The following is a 22,387-nucleotide window of genomic DNA, read 5'->3' on the forward strand; positions in this document are numbered from 1 at the left end:
GTCATCCTGGAAAAAGGTGGAGAGAAAGCGTGTGTGAACAAGCCCTTGTGACGCGTCCCACTCCGGTCACAAGCTCAACACATCCGGGAGCGCGATGACGACCACTCACCAAGGTTTTTCCACATTTTGAAATAGATCTCAGTTGTTTCTGCATAAAGAAAACTATTCCGGACGTTGCTAGTCTCTGAGGAAGGAGCTGCTTCCTCAGAGAAGAATTGCACGGAATTTGAATTCCGAAAGAATTTTGAATTCCGAATCAAATTTGAAGAAAGAATTTGAATTGCACGGTGCAATTTCTTCATTTGGACTTTGCAAGATTGAAGCGTTCTCATCTTGCTTCACCTAGTTGCACACTCACCTTGAGGGGGTTGAGCTTCGGCTCTTTGGTCCCGCCTCTCAACTGTCAACTGGTGTACAGGTTCCTCAACCATTTGGGCTCTTATCATTATCTACATTTCAAACTGTGTCTGGGGTCTGCCACCACCACATCACTGCCTCATGCATTCAACTTGTTAACACTGACACTGAAAACATTATTTCTATGTGGCTGTGGTGTTCTTTCCTGTGATGAAGACACCTTGGTCAGTGCTTTGACAATATTGTTGAGGTCTCTTTGCCTTGATTGGACTGTTACATCTGCAGCCTTCAGCCTGGTCTAGTGTTCAGTGTTCTTGATCTTAGAGCCCTTCACCAGGCTCTAAAAACAGGGAGGTTGTTAGAGTGAAGCACCACCCTCCTTCCCCTGGCTCTAACTTCAAGGGGCTCTAACTTCAAGGGACTCTAACTTCAAGGGGGGAGTGTGGGACTCCCTTGCGCGCGAATAGTGGGAAAATATCCGCCAGGAGAGACTTTACGGAGGCTGTGCATCATACACTATAAATAATGATAGGGCAGCAGATAGGGGCCAATGGAATACTTGCTTTTAAGAGGTGTTGGTGGTGGCTCAGTAGGTAGATCGGCTGACTATTTCAGTGATATATATATGGTCGGCGGTTCGAGGTTCCAAGTCTCCAGGTGAATGAAATGATATTATCTAAAATATGTATATATATATATATATATATATACATATATATATATATATATATATATATATATATATATATATATATATATTCAGTTGCATATTGTCCTGGGGACCATTCAGGCTTGTTCGCATATATATATATATATATATATATATATATATAATCAAGAAAATATGTACATGTTTAGTGGGTCACAACATTTAGGTGGTACAATAAACCAGGTCTAAGATCTTTTACTGACTTTCATTGAATCTGGTGTACTGAACAACATCTCAACAATTCATCCTGAACAATTTTCTTGTTCATTTTAAAGAATGAAGAACAATTTTATTTATATTATTTTGAAGCTGCATCTCTTATGAACCCCTCCCTGCCCTTGAGTGGCAGTGTACAATAGAAAGTTGCATTTACATACTTGTACATTGAATTGAATTATCAAGGGAAAGCGCAAAGCCATTACGACTATATAGCACTTGGAAGAGATCAGGATAAGGATTTGGGATGGGACTGGGGGGAAGGAATGGTGCCCAACCACTTGTGGACGGTCGGGGATTGAACGCCGACCTGCTTGAAGCAAGGTCGCACTACACTTTAGACCTATTGTCTTGTGTATAACCCTCTGTCCTGTGTAACAGTGAATACCAGCATTATCCTCACTCTAATAAGACTTAATTGAATTAAGATTAGGCAAAATTGTAATTAATATTTGTAAATAAAGATGTTAATAATAATAATAATAATAATAACACCTAGGTACTCAAGGGGTAATTACCACTATGCCACTCAGAAATTAGATCTATCACTGAGCACTAATCAGTAACTTTATCTTCCTAATCATTGTCTTATCCACAAGCCAATTTAACTCGACAAGCCAATTTAAGGAACCCGTCTCAGTGCGGTGTATACAAAATTTACAAGATTTCTTCCTCAAACTTATTCCTCTCCACAACTTCCCTCGTCAAGGATGATCCACTAAACAAAAGGTAGGAAATTGATCTACATCCTCGGCCAACAAATTCCGATCCCAGGGTTCGATCCTCGAGCGAGACAGAAACGTTTGTTCACGATTTTTTTCATCCGATACCTTTGTGATCCAACCACTTGGGCTGGACGGTAGAGCGACGGTCTCGCTTCATGCAGGTCCGTGTTCAATCCCCGAGCGTCTAAGTGGCTGGGCACCATTCCTTTCCCCGCGTCCCATCCCAAATCCTTATCCTGACCCCTTCCTAGTGCTATATAGTCGTAATAGCTCGGTGCTTTCCCCTGATAATTCCCTCCAATACCTCTGTTCACCTTCTAGTAAACAGTTACACGTTAGTCAGCCAACTGTTGTGGGTTGCCTAGTGCCTGGGGGGTGCCAGGGGCTAACTGAGGGTGGCAGTGACTCAGAGTGCCAGGGTAGGAGTCACAGCAGGATATCAGGGCCTCCTCACCTCCGGTCCTGTGAGCTGGCAAGCCCGAGTGACGCTCTTACTCCTGTCACTTCACAGGAATTTGTCTAAGCGTGAGGACAGGATGTTGTAATATACACAATACATAGGTTGGTCAAAGATCAGTCGAGTACTGAGCCAGAATTAGTAAACAGCTCGCGAGTCGAGGAAAGAAAAGTACACAAACGCATGTGTACTTCACTACTAAATACGTACACGTGTGTACGTATTTTTCTTACGAGAAAAGGCGCTTATAATCACATGTGGCATTCCGTGGGTTACTGAGAAGTGTGACAGCAACATACTTGAAATTACACGTCGTCTATTGGCTCAACTTAATCGAAAACCACGTGGCTTCGTGTGGGATATGTGGACTGGTTCGTGATATTATGGAACGCTGAAATATGAGGAACTTCAAGCCGTCGAAGAGTCCAGGTGTACTGGAGGAACTGTTATTTCTGAAGTGTGGCAAGCCAAGAGTGAAGGACGACTTAGGGGGGAAGAGGGGGAAGGGGGCAGGGGGACGTTGTGAGTGGCTGGCGGGACATTGAAGGTGGCTCTATACACTGAGATGAGGTTGTCGACGGTCGTGGTGGTGGTGGTGGTGTTTGTAGCTCTCACCAGGGCAGGTTAGTACGTCAAACATCCATGTTTCTCCTACACCTCTCGTGTGTGTGTGTGTGTGTGTGTGTGTGTGTGTGTGTGTGTGTGTGTGTGTGTGTGTGTGTGTGTGTGTGTGTGTGTGTGTGTGTGTGTGTGTGTGTATATGTGTGTGTATGTGTGTGTGTGTGTGTGTGTGTGTGTGTGTATGTGTGTGTATGTGTGTGTGTGTGTGTGTGTGTGTGTGTATATGTGTGTGTATGTGTGTGTGTGTGTATATGTGTGTGTATGTGTGTGTGTGTGTGTGTGTGTGTGTGTGTGTGTGTGTGTGTGTGTGTGTGTGTGTGTGTGTGTGTATGTGTGTGTGTGTGTGTGTGTGTGTGTATATGTGTGTGTATGTGTGTGTGTGTGTGTGTGTGTGTGTGTGTGTGTGTGTGTGTGTGTGTGTGTGTGTGTGTGTGTGTGTGTGTGTGTGTGTGTGTGTGTGTTCACCTAAATCTATCTACAGGATCGAGCTAGGCTCGAAGCCCCGCCTTCCGAACGTTCTTAGATTAAGGCAATGACTCATTTCTCACGCTTTTATTGTATTTACATTTACAACTTTGAATCCAATTGAGCTTCAACATGTACATCTAACTTATTCCATTTATTGACAGCTCTAACACTGAAAAGTTCTTTCTGATGTTTCTATGACTCATTTGAATTTCCAGTTTCCACTTCGATCCCTTGTGCTAGTTTCCACTTCGATCCCTTGTGCTAGTTTCCACTTCGATCCCTTGTGCTAGTTTCCACTTCGATCCCTTGTGACATTTCGATCTCTGTTCCTAGCTTTGAACAACGCTGCTTTCTCTACTTTGTCAATCCTTAACATGTCCCTCCAATCTCTCTTTTGCTCCAGTGTGGTAAAGTCCAGTTCTCTCAATATTTCCTCATAGCTCAGGAGTAAATGCCACTATGTGATGGAGTGCGAAAAGATACGTGAATTCAGAGAAAATTCAATAACAAATGCTCAAGAGATGTGTAAACATTTCATTCAAAATGATCTGCTGACAGAAGTCTTGGCCAAATATTCCCAGTTTATTAACTGTAGGTAGTAACTGAGTGAAAAATTGATTGTTACCTATCCACCGCTTCCCACTGGATAGGGGGGGGAGGGGGGGTTCAGGACAAACATATCAATTGTGACACTAGCTCACCTTATATGCCAGTTGCTTAATTTAGAAACTGTACTTGTGTTCGGTCTCGAGCCCATTGTTGATGTGAACGTTGTGTATTGAATTGTGTAACTAGCTCATCAAGATTGTAACTTGCTTAGCTAAATGAACTGTGGGGTTCAGTCCCTGAGCCCATTATGTGCCTCTGTAACCCTTTCCACTACCGCCCTCAAGATGGGTATGGGGTGCATAATAAATGAACTAAACTAACACACACACACACATCTCCATGATGCAGGATCTTGCAGACACAGATAGTACATACACACGCACACATCAACATGCCATCATTCCCTGGCCATTACCTAACAATAACTGCTTCTACCTCTCCCGGTACTACCAGAGCGGACGTCAGAGTGGCATCCTATCATCTTCAACGTGCCGTTCGGTCAGGCAATCTCCCGGCTGCTGGTGTCGACCCAGGCGCCCTCCGCAGCCGCCTACGTCGCCTTCTTCGTCAATGGTCACGGGTGGACGTTTTATAAATACTTCACCATTGCTGGAGGTCACGACTGGCACATCATCGATATAGTCCAGCCGGTAAGCTGACCAACTCAGAGGCCTGAGTTAATGGTGTAATTGATGCTGCTATTGATGCTGCTACGGTTAAAGCCACATAATGGCTTTTACAGTAACCTTCCACTACAATAAGGTCAGAATGGGATGAAATTCATACTATTTTGACCTTTATTTTACCTGCTACTGACCTCTCTCCTCACTCTCTTATCTTATATATTTGCCTGTACCTTCCTCTCTTCTTTACGGGCTCACCATAGCCCGTGCTACATGGACATTTCATTCTAAGTAGCTAAATCTAAAACAACAACAACAAATCCTCTCTTCTGTTACACGACTTGATACTGGTCCGAAACGTCGTCATTTCTTCACTTTCAGGCGGTTTGGTCATCATAAGGTCTAGGGCTTTTCATTTTCTAGTTGGTTCTACTATTTGCTGGCTTAAGGCAAATCTGTCACACATCTGCAAGAGGTCATTTGTGTGTGACTGTTTATAGAGATTGCTTCCTGGGAGTCTCTCCCTCTGGTATAACTATATTTGACACAGCCTTCCATTTTAGGATACCGTAGGTTGAAGTCACCAGGCAAGATGATGTTCTGGGCTGGGTTTGTGAGGTTTCTAAGCTGTATTCTATTTTCATAAATTGGTCTTTGAACTGCCTAGGATTTGCATCTGGTGACTTATATACAAGGACAATAACCACACTTAGGATCTCTATTTTGATTATCAGAACTTCCACCATATCATTCGTGGAGTTTAGCAACTCAATGCAGATGAGTGTATCCTTAATGTTCAGGCTGAGCCCCACCCTGTAGCCTGTGTTTCCTATCACATCTCAAAAGATTGAATTCTGGTATCCATATCTCAATGTTATAATTGTCCTTTGTGTGTTTCAGTTAAAGTTGCAAACATTTCATTTGCCTCATTTAAGAGACCAGTTATAAAGTGAACTTTGCTTTGCGTGTTGTGATACTTTGTTGGTAATATGAAAGATGTTATATGTGTGTGCAGGTTATGTAAATCACTGATTTGATATCATTTAATTTAGGTAATAATGAAATAATTTTGGTTTATTATGGTCAAAATAGACCTGCTTATAGTTAATTTTTAATTTAAACATCTTAAAATAAATAACTAATGACACGTATGGTATTCAATAGCATATAGGAAAAATAATAATTTTACCGTAATTTAAAGGTGAACGATTAATCCGCATTACCACAGACAACCTGGAAAATAATATGTGTACTAATAATAATAATAATAATAATAATAATAAATAATATGATCATAAAAATAATGACAGAAACCCAGATAATTACAGTAATAACAATTCTTACTTTTGTTTTTCTTCATATACATAACACCATTTCTTTTGACCTTTCTCTTGCACCATTTCCCAACTTCGTCCCTTGGAGTAGAAGAACTCAGCGACGGTGGTGATGGGTCCTGTAGCGGGTATCAACGAGGAACTCAAGCCTGGAAGACTTGCCCATGTGGCCGTCAAGAGCCGGGAGCCTGTGCACTGGGTCTTCTGTTCCTACTCCTGCAGTAAGTGGGTCTCCGGCAGCAGGTGGGTGGGTCTCTCCTGCAGTAGGTGAGTCTCTCCTGCAGTAGGTGGGTCTCTCCTGCAGTAGGTGGGTCTCTCCTGCAGTAGGTGAGTCTCTCCTGCAGTAGGTGGGTCTCTCCTGCAGTAGGTGGGTCTCTTCTGCAGTAGGTGGGTCTCTCCTGCAGTAGGTGGGTCTCTCCTGCAGTAGGTGGGTCTCTCCTGCAGTAGGTGAGTCTCTCCTGCAGTAGGTGGGTCTCTCCTGCAGTAGGTGAGTCTCTCCTGCAGTAGGTGAGTCTCTCCTGCAGTAGGTGGGTCTCTCCTGCAGTAGGTGGGTCTCTCCTGCAGTAGGTGGGTCTCTCCTACAGTAGGTGAGTCTCTCCTGCAGTAGGTGGGTCTCTCCTGCAGTAGGTGAGTCTCTCCTGCAGTAGGTGAGTCTCTCCTACAGTAGGTGAGTCTCTCCTGCAGTAGGTGGGTCTCTCCTGCAGTAGGTGAGTCTCTCCTGCAGTAGGTGAGTCTCTCCTGCAGTAGGTGGGTCTCTCCTGCAGTAGGTGAATCTCTCCTGCAGTAGGTGAGTCTCTCCTGCAGTAGGTGGGTCTCTCCTGCAGTAGGTGAGTCTCTCCTGCAGTAGGTGAGTCTCTCCTGCAGTAGGTGGGTCTCTCCTGCAGTAGGTGAGTCTCTCCTGCAGTAGGTGAGTCTCTCCTGCAGTAGGTGAGTCTCTCCTGCAGTAGGTGAGTCTCCTCCTGGTCTATGTATCACATAACTTGGTGGGACATAGTACTGACCCATGTGGGACTGACCCCTGTGGGACTGACCCCTGTGGGACTGACCCCTGTGGGACTGACCCCTGTGGGACTGGCCCAGGTGGTACTGACCCCTGTGGGACTGACCTCTGTGGGACTGACCCCTGTGGGACTGGCCCAGGTGGTACTGACCCCTGTGGTACTGACCCCTGTGGGACCGGAGCTCCTTTTCTCAATTTCTTCGTAAAAGAAAAGCAATTGTTTTGCCTAACCAGAAACGTACGAACCCAACCAACCCACCTAACCTATCGAGGCCGATTCACAGACCACGTCAATAATACGATTCTTCCATTTTTACAAGTACGTCGCATTTGTTAACGGATTGGTCGATTCCGTAAAGAAATGCGACGTATTAGCCAGAGAGAGAAAAAAGGGTCGAGTGTTCACACATGTCGCCATTGATGTGTTTATTAATATATGAATGTGTTTATTTCCTCACAATTGCATGCAATCAATTAATAATTAAAACACATTCTGCATTGGAGAAGTTTACTACAATTCCATTGTGTTTGAAGGTGAAGAAAGGACCCGATACTTGTGTAAGTTTACTATTAAACCGACTATTTACTAGTTTACTATTTTCGGATGAACCTGCATCCCTATCAGTGTTTACACCACCTAGGTAAAGGATGGAGGTTTATCCGAAAATTCGGTTTAATAATACTTATACAGGTATTGGGTTCTTTTGTTCGCCTTCCTATTCTGGATGTTATTAATGGAATTACAGCCTGGATAATTATGGTGTGTTATATGGTATGTTGTCTTGGTGTTGGTACAGCTCTACCACCACTACCACCATCACCGGCGGCGCTGTGCCCCACCACCACCACCACCAGTGGGGGGAACTCACTGCTTATAGCCACAACCGCAAGCAGCACCAGCGTCAGCAGCAGCACCAACAGCAGTAGCAGCAGCAGCGTCAGCAGCAGCATCAACAGCAGTAGCAGCAGCAGCGTCAGCAGTAGCAGCATCAACAGCAGTAGCAGCAGCAGCGTTAGCAGTAGCAGCACGATCGTCAGCAGTAGCCGCACCAGCAACAGCAGCGTCAGCAGCAGCAGCACCATCACGGCACTAGGAGTGCTGTGTGTCCTCCTGGCCCTCACAACAATAACTCTCGTCGTCTATATCTGCTATTTCGGCGGAAACACACCAAAGACCCAGCAACACCGCCTCACCGGTGAGTTGAGCAACGTCGTGAAACACTTAATATAAACAACACCTTCTGGCCTCGAACCCGCCACCAACATGTGTCTCAATGCTTATTTATGTCTGCAATTTCGAATAATAGCATTGTATTCCTTCAAGTGTGTGAGGGCATGTAAGAGAGTTCACATATAAGTACTTGCAGGGCGAGGTTCAGCTCCTGGGCCTTGCCTTTCTGTAGCCGGTCTATTACAATGGCTCACTATATAAGTCCCAGTTAGCGTATCTCTTTTTGAAAATATGGATAGAGTTAGCTTCAACTCACACCCTTGCTCACTCTACTTCTTTAGTGTTAGAGTAGTGAAGAAGTGTGTCGAGACATTCTTACGGTTATCTAAATTTCTGCTTTTCATCCATGTTCTCTGGTCCTCCGCCTTTTCACGCTCTGCCTTATATTCTCGAAGTTGCATTTTATCCTTCTCTCTTCAAGCGTAGTGAGATCTAATTCCTTCAGCTCTCCCTTGTACTCAATGAGTTCTGGGACCTGTCCTGTAGTTAATCTTTAGATTCCTCTAGTATAAGTTTGGTATTTAAGTGGAGCTTGTAGACTGGGGGTTGTAGACTGGGGCTTGTAGACTGGGGTTTCTACACAGGGGGTTTGTCATTGGGGCTTCTACACTGGAGCTTCTACACTGGAGGCTTCTACATTGAGGTTTCTGCTATAGCCGTTCCTTCCTCATCCTCCATTCCCTTTCTGTCTTCCCCTCTCTGCTCTCCCCTTACTACCATCTTCACAATATCTTTCTCATCCAGCAGATTCTCCAAGAGGGGTAACTTCCCAAGACTCAAGACATCCCCTCAGACAGAAGCACTACTCCGGAGGAGAAGGTCTGGGAGCTAACTCTGGTCAAGGAACTAAAAGTTGCCAAGGCGAACATGAAACAAATAATGTCTACAGCCAATATACCGAACTAGGAGCTACTTGTGCGAACAGTGAAGTAGAAAGAGGGTACTTCAACCGAGCAATAAATGAAGGCGATGATGACATCAGAAGGACTGATCACGGCCTCCGTGGAAAAGAGGAAAGCAGCAGTAAGCTTGGAGAGGAAGAGGGCGGAACGGAAGGCTGCGACAACCATGGAACAGTAGCGAGATACTCGAAAAGAAGTTCTCTCCGTGGGAGCGCTGACAGTGTGTACGATGTTGCCTTTCATTGAGGTCTCATGCTATCTCTCTCTCTCTCTCTCTCTCTCTCTCTCTCATCGACATGTGTACCTGCGGCTACAGCTGTATTCGAAGCTGTAGCTCAAAGTGACTGTAAATTCCTCAGTTGCTTACGAACCTGCGTCTCATGAACCTCTAACTCCTAACTGATCTTGTGCATCTATGACGACGCTAACATTTATCTGGGCTTCACAAAACAACGAATTACTAATATATTATAGCTTAATTACACTAAGAAAACGTTTTTAACTGTTTAATAAAAAGAAAAGAAAAATTATTTCTTAATTTGTCCTCCTTTTTCTTACATTTTTAAATTAGATAAATTTAAGGCCGTATTTTTTTCGAATTCTGGATGAAATATGATGCTTTACTAGTATATATATATATATATATATATATATATATTATATATATATATATATATATTATATATATATATATATATATATATATATATATATATATATATATATATATATATATATATATATATGTCGTACCTAATAGCCAGAACGCACTTCTCAGCCTACTATTCAAGGCCCGATTTGCCTAATAAGCCAAGTTTTCATGAATTAATGTTTTTTCGTCTACCTAACCTACCTAACCTAACCTAACCTAGCTTTTTTTGGCTACCTAACCTAACTTTACCTATAAATATAGGTTAGGTTAGGTTAGGTAGGGTTGGTTAGGTTCGGTCATATATCTACGTTAATTTTAACTCCAATAAAAAAAAATTGACCTCATACATAGAGAAAAGGGTTGCTTTATCATTTCATAAGAAAAAAATTATAGTAAATATATTAATTCAGGAAAACTTGGCTTATTAGGCAAATCGGGCCTTGAATAGTAGGCTGAGAAGTGAGTTCTGGCTACTAGGTACGACATATATATATATATATATATATATATATATATATATATATATATATATATATATATGTGTGTGTGTGTGTGTGAGAGAGAGAGAGAGAGAGAGAGAGAGAGAGAGAGAGAGAGAGAGAGAGAGAGAGAGAGAGAGAGAGAGAGAGAGAGAGAGAGAGAGAGAGAGAGAGAGAGAGAGAGAGAGAGAGAGATTTTTTACATTCTGAATTATTTTATACTCAAACAATATTTATGTGAGGAAAATATAATAAAAAGAGAATATCCCTACAATAGAACTTTTCGGTCAACAAAAGGGAGAAAGAAGCAGTAGCAACAAGCACCTTAACAAATGATAACATGATAACTTTATCAGTAAAGAGGTCCACAGATACTTTCCGCCCTTTATCAATGTGTTATCAGTAATTGCGGAGGGCATCGTCCATACCCCAACCCCCCTCCTCTACACCCTTGCAGCGGACAGTGGTGGTTGAGAAGTGAGGTGGCGACGACTTACTGGCGCTTGGAGCCTGTAGCTACCCTGTAACTACGGCTATAATTAGTGTTAGTTGGAATCTGGAACACTTCCTCGCCTGTGTATCGTTCTGTGTTTCGTTTAATAAATGACACAAAGGTATATTGTAGCAGTGAGCTTTTTTCTGGGCAGTCTAAGGCCTTGATCTAGCCTGAACCAGGAGCAATACATAGCACTCCTCTCAGACTCACTGTAGCAGTATTGCTTGGCCCGGCGTAGACCAGCAATGGACAGTTTATTGGGATTTATAGTGCCTCTAGACAAGCCTGAACCTTCTGTGTGTCGAAGGAAGTTCTCCTTGCCATACGTCTCACCGCCTCGTCCTGAACATGATGCATACATGAACCTGAGTCTTGAAGGACAATGGATCTTCCTCCTCAGTTGTTCCTGGAATTCATGTTCATGGTGCTACACTTCCTAAGATGGCAACTAAGTGCAGTAAAGTTAAACGGATTCGAGTGATATTAAGTACATACTGGTTGACAAGTGCACTCAGGCAGTGGGCACTGAGGAAGACCAGTCTCTGCGTTAAATATTTATATATAGTGTCTAGCGTTGGTTGCGGTGACGTCTTCCGATAATAGCATGATAGGAAACATTATCTTGGGATTCTTGCAGCATCGAAGATGGACGTAGTGTTAATTTTTTATTTTACCAACACCACAATTGTGCCTATGAGAACAGTTTATGATTTCATGTCCAAGAAAAGATCTGAACGATGTTTTGGAATTACAGCAGATCATAATTTAAATATTTATTCAATCCAATCTGAAGAAATTCTAATTCAACTCGCATGGCCCTCAAAGGCACGACAAACGAAGGTTACAAGCCTGACGCATGTCACTCCAGAGTCCAGTCTGGCGACGAGTATGCTTGGTACGACGCCGAGGCCGGACCTTGGGATACTGCAAATAGCGCGGGGAATCTTCGCGGGAGGAGGATGGCGCCAGACGCTCGGCGCAACGTCGAGGCAGGACCCTGAGACTCTGTACATGACGACCATCTCGTCCTTCAGGGACGTCGCCGCTCAGACGGATGAAGTCCCTCGTACCCTCAGTTCCTGGAAAATCCTGAAGACGGAGACCTCCAGTGACATGAGTACTTCGGTGTCCTCGGCTATATCAGACTACATCATCATTGAGACTCGCTCCACGGGGTTCGACGCCTCGACGCAAACTCGAGACGCGCACTTATTCCGGTACACCGATGCCCAGGTGTCTGATATGGTGATGGCGTGGAGGATGCTGACCATCTTCATGCCCTGTACGTGGTACTTGATCATGTACGTGGTCGACCAGTTGACCACGGTGATAGTGGCTGTGGATTTCTGCTCTACGGGCCAGAATTGGTGGTGTGGTCTGACGGTGTCATTCCTCATCCTTCCTAGCTTGATTATCAATGCTTACGCCTACGAGCAGTGAGTATACATTAGTTCTCTCATGTTGTGAGAGTCTGTGTAGTTCTTGTGTTGGGTTTAAGGCCTGCCAGTTTCTGGAAGGTGATTAAGGTTTACCACAATTCCTTACTGACCAATCAGCAGGTATACTTTGGACCTCAACATAATCAGGACTCAATCACCTGTATATATACACCGAGAAGCTGGGTACACTTTGGTATTTATATATAATCACAATATTAAATATTATTAATAGGAAGCTAGTGGTAAGCAGGTACCGTGGTGCCCTGGGTCCGTAGTACCTTGGTACCTTTATACCTCCGGTAATATGGTACCCTGGTATTACAAGACCCTGACACCATGTACCCTGGTACTCCAGTACCCAGTATCCTCAGGGTATCCCTGTACCCCTGGTACTTCGAGATTCTGGCACCTTGGTGGGCTGAGGAGATAAATATGAGATAAGACTAAGATATACATCATCAGTGAGCAATGTCCGGAAATTGCCGCCAATAACAGCATCTACGAATTTCTCTGTCTGTCTACCTGTCTGTCTGTCTGTCTGTCTGTCTGTCTGTCTGTCTGTCTGTCTGTCTGTCTGTCTGTCTGTCTGTCTGTCTGTCTGTCTGTCTCTCTCTCTCTCTCTCTCTCTCTCTCTCTCTCTCTCTCTCTCTCTCTTTCTCTCTCTCTCTCTCTCTCTCTCTCTCTCTCTCTCTCTCTCTCTCTCTCTCTCTCTCTCTCTCTCTTTTAAATAAGACTAGGGTCCGTTAGAAATGTCAGGGAATATTCCTCATGAAACTACAAGCAGGAGCTGTTAACTCACATCTGCCCATCTGAAGCCTGCCCCGAGAGACTCATTTACTTCACGAGACTATTATTTGAATCCATTAGGAATAAACTAGCTTTAATGCTCAGTAACTGTCATACAAGGAACAGGTTAAACCAGGAACCACCGGTGTAGCAGATCTTTCATATGCTCACTTGGCTTGATTTCATCTGTATTAACGTGTTGAGCGAATAAGTTCCAGATGTGAGTTGTGAGCCCCTTGAAGGATGTGTATGTAATAAGAGAGGGGGAAGGGGAATTTTCAGGGGGGAAAACGCCAAGCCATTACGACTATATAGCACTGGGAAGGGGTCAGGATATGGATTTGGGATGGAACGGGAGAAAGGAATGGTGCCCAACCTTCTTGGACAGTCGGGGATTGAACGCCGACCTGCATGAAGCGAGACCATCGCTCTACCGTCCAGCCCAAATGGTTGGTGGGCAGAGCTACTCAGTTCACTTGGGATGTATATTGCTATCTTATTAAGCTAACTTGAGTCAGCCTAGGAATGAGTGATCGCTGATGGAGAGAGATTATTGAGAAAGCATTTCCAATAAATGGTTGATGGCTGAGCGCCTTGTGTTATGGGTGCCTACTTGTGGCTGTCAGTGAAGATGGGCCAGGTCTTGCAGCTGTTGGCACTGATGTTCTGACCAGTGCAACCAGAATGCATTAAGACTAGAGACAGCCTTCTTGCACGTTTCTCAACGTTGTCCAAAATTCTGATGAATGATGGGGAGGGGAAGAGAGGGGCTGGTATTCTAGGATAGCAGTGCAGACTCAAGATACATCATGTAAGGGCTTGCAACCCCTGCTGTCGTGAAGGTCTGAACTTCAACATAAGACTGTAAATCTCTTGGCTGCCTTGCTTGCTAGGCTGAGCACGTGCCTTTTCATGGTCACTGAAGCGTCAAATATCATTCCCAATATGTCGACTTTATCACTAACCACTAGGCTTTTGCCACACATTTTATGCTCGTTCGGTTTACAGTATCATGTTTTTTTTGTTACGTCAACTGTGATTCCTCAGTTGCAAATGTGACCGCCATTATTCATAGAAGATATTCCTGAAAGTTTGTGATTAATGACCTTAATATCACTCGGTATTTTTTATTTTCCACATATAGAGGTTAGAATCCAATCATCAGCATAGGCTTGACCTTCAGGAATGAGGTGTAACAGATCATTAAAAGAGGTATTACACAGGAAAGGACCAAGCACACTACCCTGTGGTACGCTGGCACCAATTGAATGGCTTTCAGATTCTATCCCATTGAGGACTTCTCTTGATATCCGTTCTTGAAGGTAGTTCTTTATTAGCTGTAAAATGGGGCCTGAGATGCATTTTGCTTGTAGCTTTGCTAATAATCCAGAGTGCTATATCCGATCAAAGGCATAGACAATGTTCAGTGCATCTGCACAGCTGATCCAGCGACTGATGCCGCTCAGTGAAGAGATTTACCAAGATATTAACAGCAATCCTTCCCCCTCTCTCAGTCTCTATCTGTCTCTCTCTCCCTTCTATTCTTCTCTGCTCTCTCTCTCTCTCTTCTTCCTTGCACAGGAGTCAAGAAGAAACACAGATGTCAATGAGAGACAGGTATTTAGGTCACGTACAGGTGTTAAGAAGTACAGGTGTCAATGAGAAGTACATGTTTATAGAACATGTATCAAGAACACATATATCACCAGACCGACCCCTAACCTATGTCACCGACAAGTTAATTCGTAGTCAACAGTTGTCGCCACAATGACCTCAAGTTATATGTGTCAGTAGGCTGACTTTCGTCTACTTTGATCGCTAGAGTGACACTAAGCGCTATATGGTTATAACCTAACCTAATCTAGTTGCATCTGAACTTAGTTACAACCTAACCTAGTTGCAACATAATCTAGTTGCAACTTAACCTAGTTACAACCTAACCTAACCTAACCTAATTACAGCGTAACCTAACCTAATTACAGCGTAACCTAACCTAAGTTACAACCTAATCTAACCTAACCTCAAGATAACCTCAAGATAACTTTGTTACAACCTAACTTAAGCCATAACTCTCGCCAGACTGACCCGGCCAGACATCGCCAGCGTGGCTCCTCTCAACAAATGGCTAGCCAGGGTACTGTTCCTGGGCCAAGTCGCTCCCCACTACCTGTAAGTAACCCAACAACTTGTGCTACTGAGTGCTCCATGTCTGTGTTGTGTCCCACTACCTGTTGTTGTTTTAGATTCAGCTACTGGGAACCAAAAGTTGCAAGTAGCACGGGCTATGGTGAGCCCGTAGTGGACTTACCTGGCACAGGAGCGGGGCTGTAACTCTGGCACTACCTGATTGTTGATTGATGAAGATTAAGCCACCCAAGAGGTGGCACGGGCATGAATAGCCCGTTAGGGTACTACCTGTGATACAAGGGTTGAGAATCACTGTTCTAAACTGACATAAGTTATGACCTCCCCGTTTGACTTCAAGTGACACACTGACGTCTAGCCGGGCTGAGGAGCACCATTCCGGTGCCTCAAGCCTGTCACGTGACCCCAAGTCACACACCGATTGGTCATTCCCGGGCTGCAAGCAGCCAGTCATCTGCCCTTATCACATCCGGGATACATGCAAACCCTAGCATGACTGTTGGCGCCAAACTCGCTCACGTGTAACGACTTTTCTCAGTCGTCATGCTAGATATGGTCGACAAGGCTTCTACCTTCCTTTTCACAAAAGATACATTATTCAACACATTTAAAACTAGACATTCTTCCTTCGCCTTCCCTCCCAACACATTCCCGTCCCTCCTCATAGAATACATCACCTCCTTTACTGCAACACAAACCTCTCCCTCCCCACAATATACACCCCTTCCTCCCCACAACATACACTCCTCCCTCACTCGTGGCACTGAACAGTTTCCCAGCAGATCTGTATGGCAGTAACTGCTAGGCCACAGAGGGGCAGTGAACTCAATGCAAAATGAAACCTGTGTGATTTACCCAACAAAGGGATAGTTTTCATTTCTGTTTAATCTTTTCCCAGAATCAGCCGGAAAGTGACTTGGTGTTTCCGTGCCTGGCGAGCCCAGAGCTGGCAGCAGAGGAAGCAGCTTCATCGACATCGGAATCAACAGCAGCAGCAACAACAGCAGCAGCAGCAGCAACAACAGCAGCAGCAGCAACAGCAGCTTCATGATAATGTACTGCAGCAGCAACATCAGCAGCTTCATCAAAATGAACAACAGCAGCAACAACAACAGCAGCAGCAGGAACAGCAGCAGCAGCAGCAGCAGCAACAGCAGCAGCAGGAACAACAGCGGCCCTTAACGTTACGAAAGTCTCCCAAAGTGTTGTGGGAGCAAGCGATGGCCGACACCGAACCAGCAACAGTGAAATGGTTCCACTCCTTGCTGGAGTCGGTGCCTCAGCTCGGCATTCAGTCCTACATAATGATGGCAACACTGCAATCGAGCACGCTAGGTAACTCACTATTCCTTGATTCTGGAAGCGATGGTTATGCTCCGCGTCACTCTATTTTCACTATAGGGCATCATGAGTGTTGGGTAGAGCAGCAGGTGGGTCGTACAGTGAGTCACTATACTCCAGAGGTTCAAGAACAGTTCTTGGACACTATAATGATGGTGAGAGAGATATTTTCACCATAACTCCACTATTCCCTGAGATTATGTAGTCACTATCACCTGACAAGGAGGAGGGGGGGGGGAGACGTCAGCACCTCAGTATCTATCAGCAAATATGATAATGTTTTATTTACAATGATCAAATAATTCATGAGCTCACTAGCACTACGAGGTTGTTTATGACAAACAATAACCTTTGGGTTGTGAAGCTGGAAGATGTACAGGTTTCGTAAATGGCCGAGTTAATGCTTGATAAATCCTGGCCGTGATCTCTCTGCACATACACACTTCACACAGGTCTTGTGACGCTTGGAAGATAAATAAGGTTTACATTGAAATGGAAAATAGGGATCAAAACTGTATATTTAGAGCTGAGGTGAAAGACCTCGCGAACACTGGGACTTCTAGACGACTGATATTAGGGGTTGATGCACGAAAATAATATTATTTGCTTGAAAAATTCATTGTTCCTGTATCAAACCGCGAGCTAGAGAGAGAGAGAGAGAGAGAGAGAGAGAGAGAGAGAGAGAGAGAGAGAGAGAGAGAGAGAGAGAGAGAGAGAGAGAGAGAGAGAGAGAGAGAGAGAGAGAGAGATTATCGACAAACAGAAATAGAGAGAGAGATTATCGACAAACAGAAATAGAGAGAGAGAGATTATCGACAAACAGAAATAGAGAGAGAGAGATTATCGACAAACAGAAATAGAGAGAAAGAGACATAGAAACAGAAAGAGACAAAGAAACAGACATAAATGAGGGTAAAAGCACACACACACACACACACAGTAACTTACTTAACTTACCTTGTAAGTTACAGTGTTGGTACAACGGAGGCCTCGCCTCATGCAGGTCGGCGTTCAATCCTCGAAGGAGCCTTGTCCTGATATTCTCTTCCAATTGTTATTTTTGAGGGAGCCGGTCGGCCGAGCTGACAGCACACTGGAATTGTGATCCTGTGGTCCCGGGTTCGATCTCGGGCGCTGGCGAGAAACAATGGGCAGCGTTTTTGTACAGTCAGTATGGTCTAGTTGGTATAGTACTGGATACGCTAAGGTTCATGGAGCCCTGACTGTCTGGTTTCGAATCCTACAGGGGTGAGAGGTTTGCGGCTATATATATTTTTAGAAGGTGGTGGAGGCCAAGACCGTCAGTAGTTTCAAAGCATTATATGACAAAGAGTGCTGGGAAGACGGGACACCACGAGCGTAGCTCTCATCCTGTAACTACACTTAGGTAATTACACTTAGGTAATTACACACACACACACACACACACACACACACACACACACACACACACACACACACACACACACACACACACACACACACACACTCACACACTCACACATACAAAACAAAGACAAAACCATAGTGACAGAGCCAGATGCCTTGAAATTCTATTTGACGACAGTCAGACTTGACAAATACACAAGCCGAGGATCCTCTTAAATGTTGAATGGTTTACTCTCGAAAATATTTCACGTGTTTTATTTTGATGTACCATGAAAACATCTGAGATACCTCGGGTGTATTTTGAAAGGGAAGGGGGGAAGGAAGGGAAGGAAGGGAAGGGAAGGGAAGGGAAGGGAAGGGAAGGGAAGGGAAGGCGAGAAACATTTCTAGCATAAGAGAAACTATCTAGGTGATTGTTGTAATGCTATCCAGGTGATTGTTGTAATGCTATCCAGGTGATTGTTGTAATGCTATCCAGGTGATTGTTGTAATGCTATCCAGGTGATTGTTGTAATGCTATCTAGGTGATTGTTGTAATGCTATCTAGATGATTGTTGTGAAGCTAACTACGTGATTGATGGAACACTATCCAGGTGATTGTTGGAACGCTCTCTAGGTGATTGTTGGGACGTTATCCCACTGATTGTTGGTGTCAAACCGTTAGTGACAACTGTGTCTCCGTAAGTATAGTGACTATGGTGTCACTATCGGCACTGCAGCTTGTATTTCGAGAAGCATGACAGCGATGGTGTACCACAGTGTATAGTGACCATGGTGCCTACGAAGGCAAGGTGGCTATGGTACCTCTCCACGTATGGTGATCTGGGAAGTGACTATATGATGTCTCGACGGGACGGATGAGTATGGTGAGCTAGACCTCACTATCGCGTAGTCACTGATAGGTAAAGTAAGGTCACCCAAGAGGTGGCATGGGCATGAATAGCCCGTGAGGCAGGCAAGTATGGTGTGTCTCTTCCAGGTATAGTGATTATGGTGTTTCCCCCCCCCCGCAGGTTCGTGGCAATGCTGCCTTAGCAGCCAGTGTGGTGCTCAGTCTGACGTCTGCTTCATCTGGTCTGGCGTCTGTGCTGAGTGACAGGGCGTGGGAACGCGTGGCAGCATCCATGGCTATCTTCCTCACGCTGGGTGAGTCTGGTGAGGGAGCAGACGAGGAGTCACACTAACGTGGCTGAAATATGTTGACCAAACCACACACTAGAAAGTGAAGAGACGACGACGTGTTTCGGTCCGTCCGGGAAACATTCTCAAGTCGATTGTGATAGGATTGATTAGCATAGTCGATTGAATGACAGGATTGATAATCAACTAGAGAATGGTTCAGGACGGACCGAAACGTCGTTGTCCCTTCACTTTCTAGTGGCTGGTGAGTGTGTATGTGTGTGTGTGTGTGTGTGTGTGTGTGTGTGTGTGTGTGTGTGTGTGTGTGTGTGTGTGTGTGTGTACTCACTTCACCTAGCTGTGCTTGCGAGGGGGGGGGAGGGGGTTGAGCTTCGGCTCTTTGGTCCCGCCTCTCAACTGTCAATTTTCTGGTGTACAGATTCAAGAGCTTCTCGAGCTCTATCATATCTACATTTGAAACTGTGTATGGAGTCAGCCTCCACCAGCCTCCTCCACTGCCTAGGTATGTGTGTGTGTGAGCATTGAGATATTCCGTTTTATTTACCTTATATAGTCTTAATATCTGCAGGAAATAATACCTTTATCTACATAGTATAACACCTTTATCTACATAGTTATTATATATCTTATTCTGCACACAATAGAATCAAAACAACGTGATATATATGTATGATCATAATCTTTGAATTTCAACTGTCTTGTTCCGTATAAAGATTAAAGCTAAATTATTAAATTATTTCAAGTTGCAACAAAATTTCTTTGTGAATGTATGCTGCATATAATGATATGTACATACGGTGTTCAATGCATGACTTCTCGCATGTGAGTATGCGTATATTTACATATGATGATGTGATATACGAGTTTAGTGCTCCAGCAGACTCATCATTATTGAAACATTTATGTTTCATTACCTACGACTATACAACTCATTGGAGGGATATCAAGATAGGAAAGTAGCTCCCAGCTACTTGTCCTCATATCCAAGCTCATTATTTTTTTCATATCCCAGTTCCTTGTCCTCATATCCCAGCTCATTAATTGTTCTCATATCCAAGCTCATTAATTTTTCATCTCATTGTACCCATATCCGTTCCATATACTGTATAGCCATATTGGCTAAGCATTTTCTAGGCATATTGCTAAGCATATATATATATATATATATATATATATATATATATATATATATATATATATATATATATATATATATATATATATATATATATATATATATATATTATTAAATATGACCGAAAAAGTAAGATTAATAATTCTAACACGAATTTTCTCAATCTTTCGTACATTTCTTTTCACTGTTGGAGGTAAATCAAAAATCAATTCTCCAAAATTCATTTTTATTTCTAGTCTGACGCGACACGAGCGCGTTTCGTAAAACTTATTACATTTTCAAAGACTTTAGTTCACAAATACACAACTGAATAGAACTTACGCATCTCCGATTTTATATCTACATTTGAGTGAGGTGGAATGGGTGATGTGGCATTAACACAAGACAGAACAAGATGTGGCATTAATAGGGTATTCATTTCATCAACACAAGACAGAACAAGAGTATTAATAGGGTATTAATTTCATCAACACAAGACAGAACACGAAACAATGGATATTGAATAGAAGTGTTTGTAGAAAGCCTATTGGTCCATATTTCTTGATGCTTCTATATTGGAGCGGAGTCTTGAGGTGGGTAGAATATAGTTGTGCAATAATTGGCTGTTGATTGCTGGTGTTGACTTCTTGATGTGTAGTGCCTCGCAAACGTCAAGCCGCCTGCTATCGCTGTATCTATCGATGATTTCTGTGTTGTTTACTAGGATTTCTCTGGCGATGGTTTGGTTGTGGGAAGAGATTATATGTTCCTTAATGGAGCCCTGTTGCTTATGCATAAGCAACAGGGCTCCACCTCACTCAAATGTAGATATAAAATCGGAGATGCGTAAGTTCTATTCAGTTGTGTATTTGTGAACTAAAGTCTTTGAAAATGTAATAAGTTTTACGAAACGCGCTCGTGTCGCGTCAGACTAGAAATAAAAATGAATTTTGGAGAATTGATTTTTGATTTACCTCCAACAGTGAAAAGAAATGTACGAAAGATTGAGAAAATTCGTGTTAGAATTATTAATCTTACTTTTTCGGTCATATTTAATAATATATGTCTACAGGAAAGACTGCTACCAAAATATACTAATATATATATATATATATATATATATATATATATATATATATATATATATATATATATATATATATATATATATAATGGATGACTCTAGCACATACATCTCCGCATTCTTTTCTCTCTCTGTCTTGTTTCTATATTCATCACATGTTCTCAAATACTTCCTCTCTACTCCACCCCTTCCCCCTGCACACCACCACCACCTTCACCACCTACGTCATATATTTCCTCCCTCCCCGCAGGTTCCCGGGTGCTGGTGTGTGGCGGAGTGGGCACCATCCACCCGGCCCTCTGGTTCGCCCCGGTAGCCTCCGCCACGCTGCTGGGCTTCGTCACCAAGATCTCGGAGTCCAAGGAGGTCACCCTCGCCGCCATCGTCACCAAGATGCACAAATACGCCTTCGAGGCCTTCGTGATGGCGGCGGTGTGTCCGCCCTTCAACGCCGTGGGGCTGTTCGCCTCGGCTCCCTACGTGCTGGCTGGGCTCTGCTTCCTCCTCCTGGAGCCCGGAGAGTTTGTCAACATTACTGTGTTCATATTTTCTATCCTCGGCCAGAGTATCTGGCTCGTTGTTGGCTTTTTCGTTACCAATTGATATTTTGCTCTCATCCGTTTTTATGGCTTTAAAGCTAAATCAATGTTTTTTTTTTTGTATTCCTGTTTGCTATATATAAATAAAACGTGTTCTTGTTAGCAATTTAACCGTCTCGAACTCTTCGTAAATACTATTAAACTATTTTTCAGCTAAAAATTGGTTTTTATAATAATATTCTTATATTTTAAACAAAAGTGGTCCACTGATTTAGTATCTTGCAAATATAATCTATATCTATAAAACAGACTGAATGTCTGTTTTATATCTAAAGCTCGAGGCCTGACGCTTGGAGCTAGCTTCACCCAGGTTCCCCAGGGTAATTGATGACGGGTATGTGACCAACATGGGCGGATTGAGGTTGACCCTTACTAACCTACTAAAAGTAGGGGGGGGGGGCTACCATGGTTGACCACCACGAGATCGGTGAAAAGTGGCTGCTCGAGTCTCCTAGAATTCATATTCTTTTA

At 43.6% G+C, this 22,387-nt stretch overlaps 2 protein-coding genes across 4 annotated transcripts; both read left to right on the top strand.

Annotated features, from left to right (window-relative positions):
- Window positions 1–2,582: 2,582 nt before the first annotated feature.
- LOC123755377 (serine-rich adhesin for platelets) lies at window positions 2,583–9,779 on the top strand. 2 transcript variants are annotated; one of them, XM_045737945.2, is made up of 5 exons: window positions 2,583–3,087; window positions 4,616–4,812; window positions 6,211–6,340; window positions 7,917–8,315; window positions 9,098–9,779. In XM_045737945.2, exons 1-5 carry the CDS (start codon window positions 3,030–3,032, stop codon window positions 9,496–9,498), a joined length of 1,185 nt encoding a protein of 394 aa, XP_045593901.2. In that variant the 5' UTR covers window positions 2,583–3,029; the 3' UTR covers window positions 9,499–9,779. The 2 variants fall into 2 exon arrangements, with proteins under 2 accessions (XP_045593901.2, XP_045593899.2); XM_045737943.2 differs by having other exon boundaries at window positions 2,930–3,087; window positions 9,095–9,636.
- An 808-nt stretch (window positions 9,780–10,587) lies between these two features.
- Window positions 10,588–22,076, top strand: LOC123755376 (uncharacterized). 2 transcript variants are annotated; one of them, XM_045737942.2, is made up of 4 exons: window positions 10,596–12,315; window positions 15,184–15,273; window positions 16,148–16,584; window positions 21,568–22,076. In XM_045737942.2, the coding sequence occupies exons 1-4, from the start codon at window positions 11,525–11,527 to the stop codon at window positions 21,918–21,920; spliced, it is 1,671 nt and encodes a 556-aa protein (XP_045593898.2). In that variant the 5' UTR covers window positions 10,596–11,524; the 3' UTR covers window positions 21,921–22,076. The 2 variants fall into 2 exon arrangements, with proteins under 2 accessions (XP_069183751.1, XP_045593898.2); XM_069327650.1 differs by lacking the exon at window positions 15,184–15,273 and having other exon boundaries at window positions 10,588–12,315.
- Window positions 22,077–22,387: the final 311 nt, after the last annotated feature.

The sequence above is a fragment of the Procambarus clarkii genome, chromosome 20, assembly GCF_040958095.1.
Source record: "Procambarus clarkii isolate CNS0578487 chromosome 20, FALCON_Pclarkii_2.0, whole genome shotgun sequence".
Taxonomy (NCBI): Eukaryota; Metazoa; Arthropoda; class Malacostraca; order Decapoda; family Cambaridae; genus Procambarus; species Procambarus clarkii.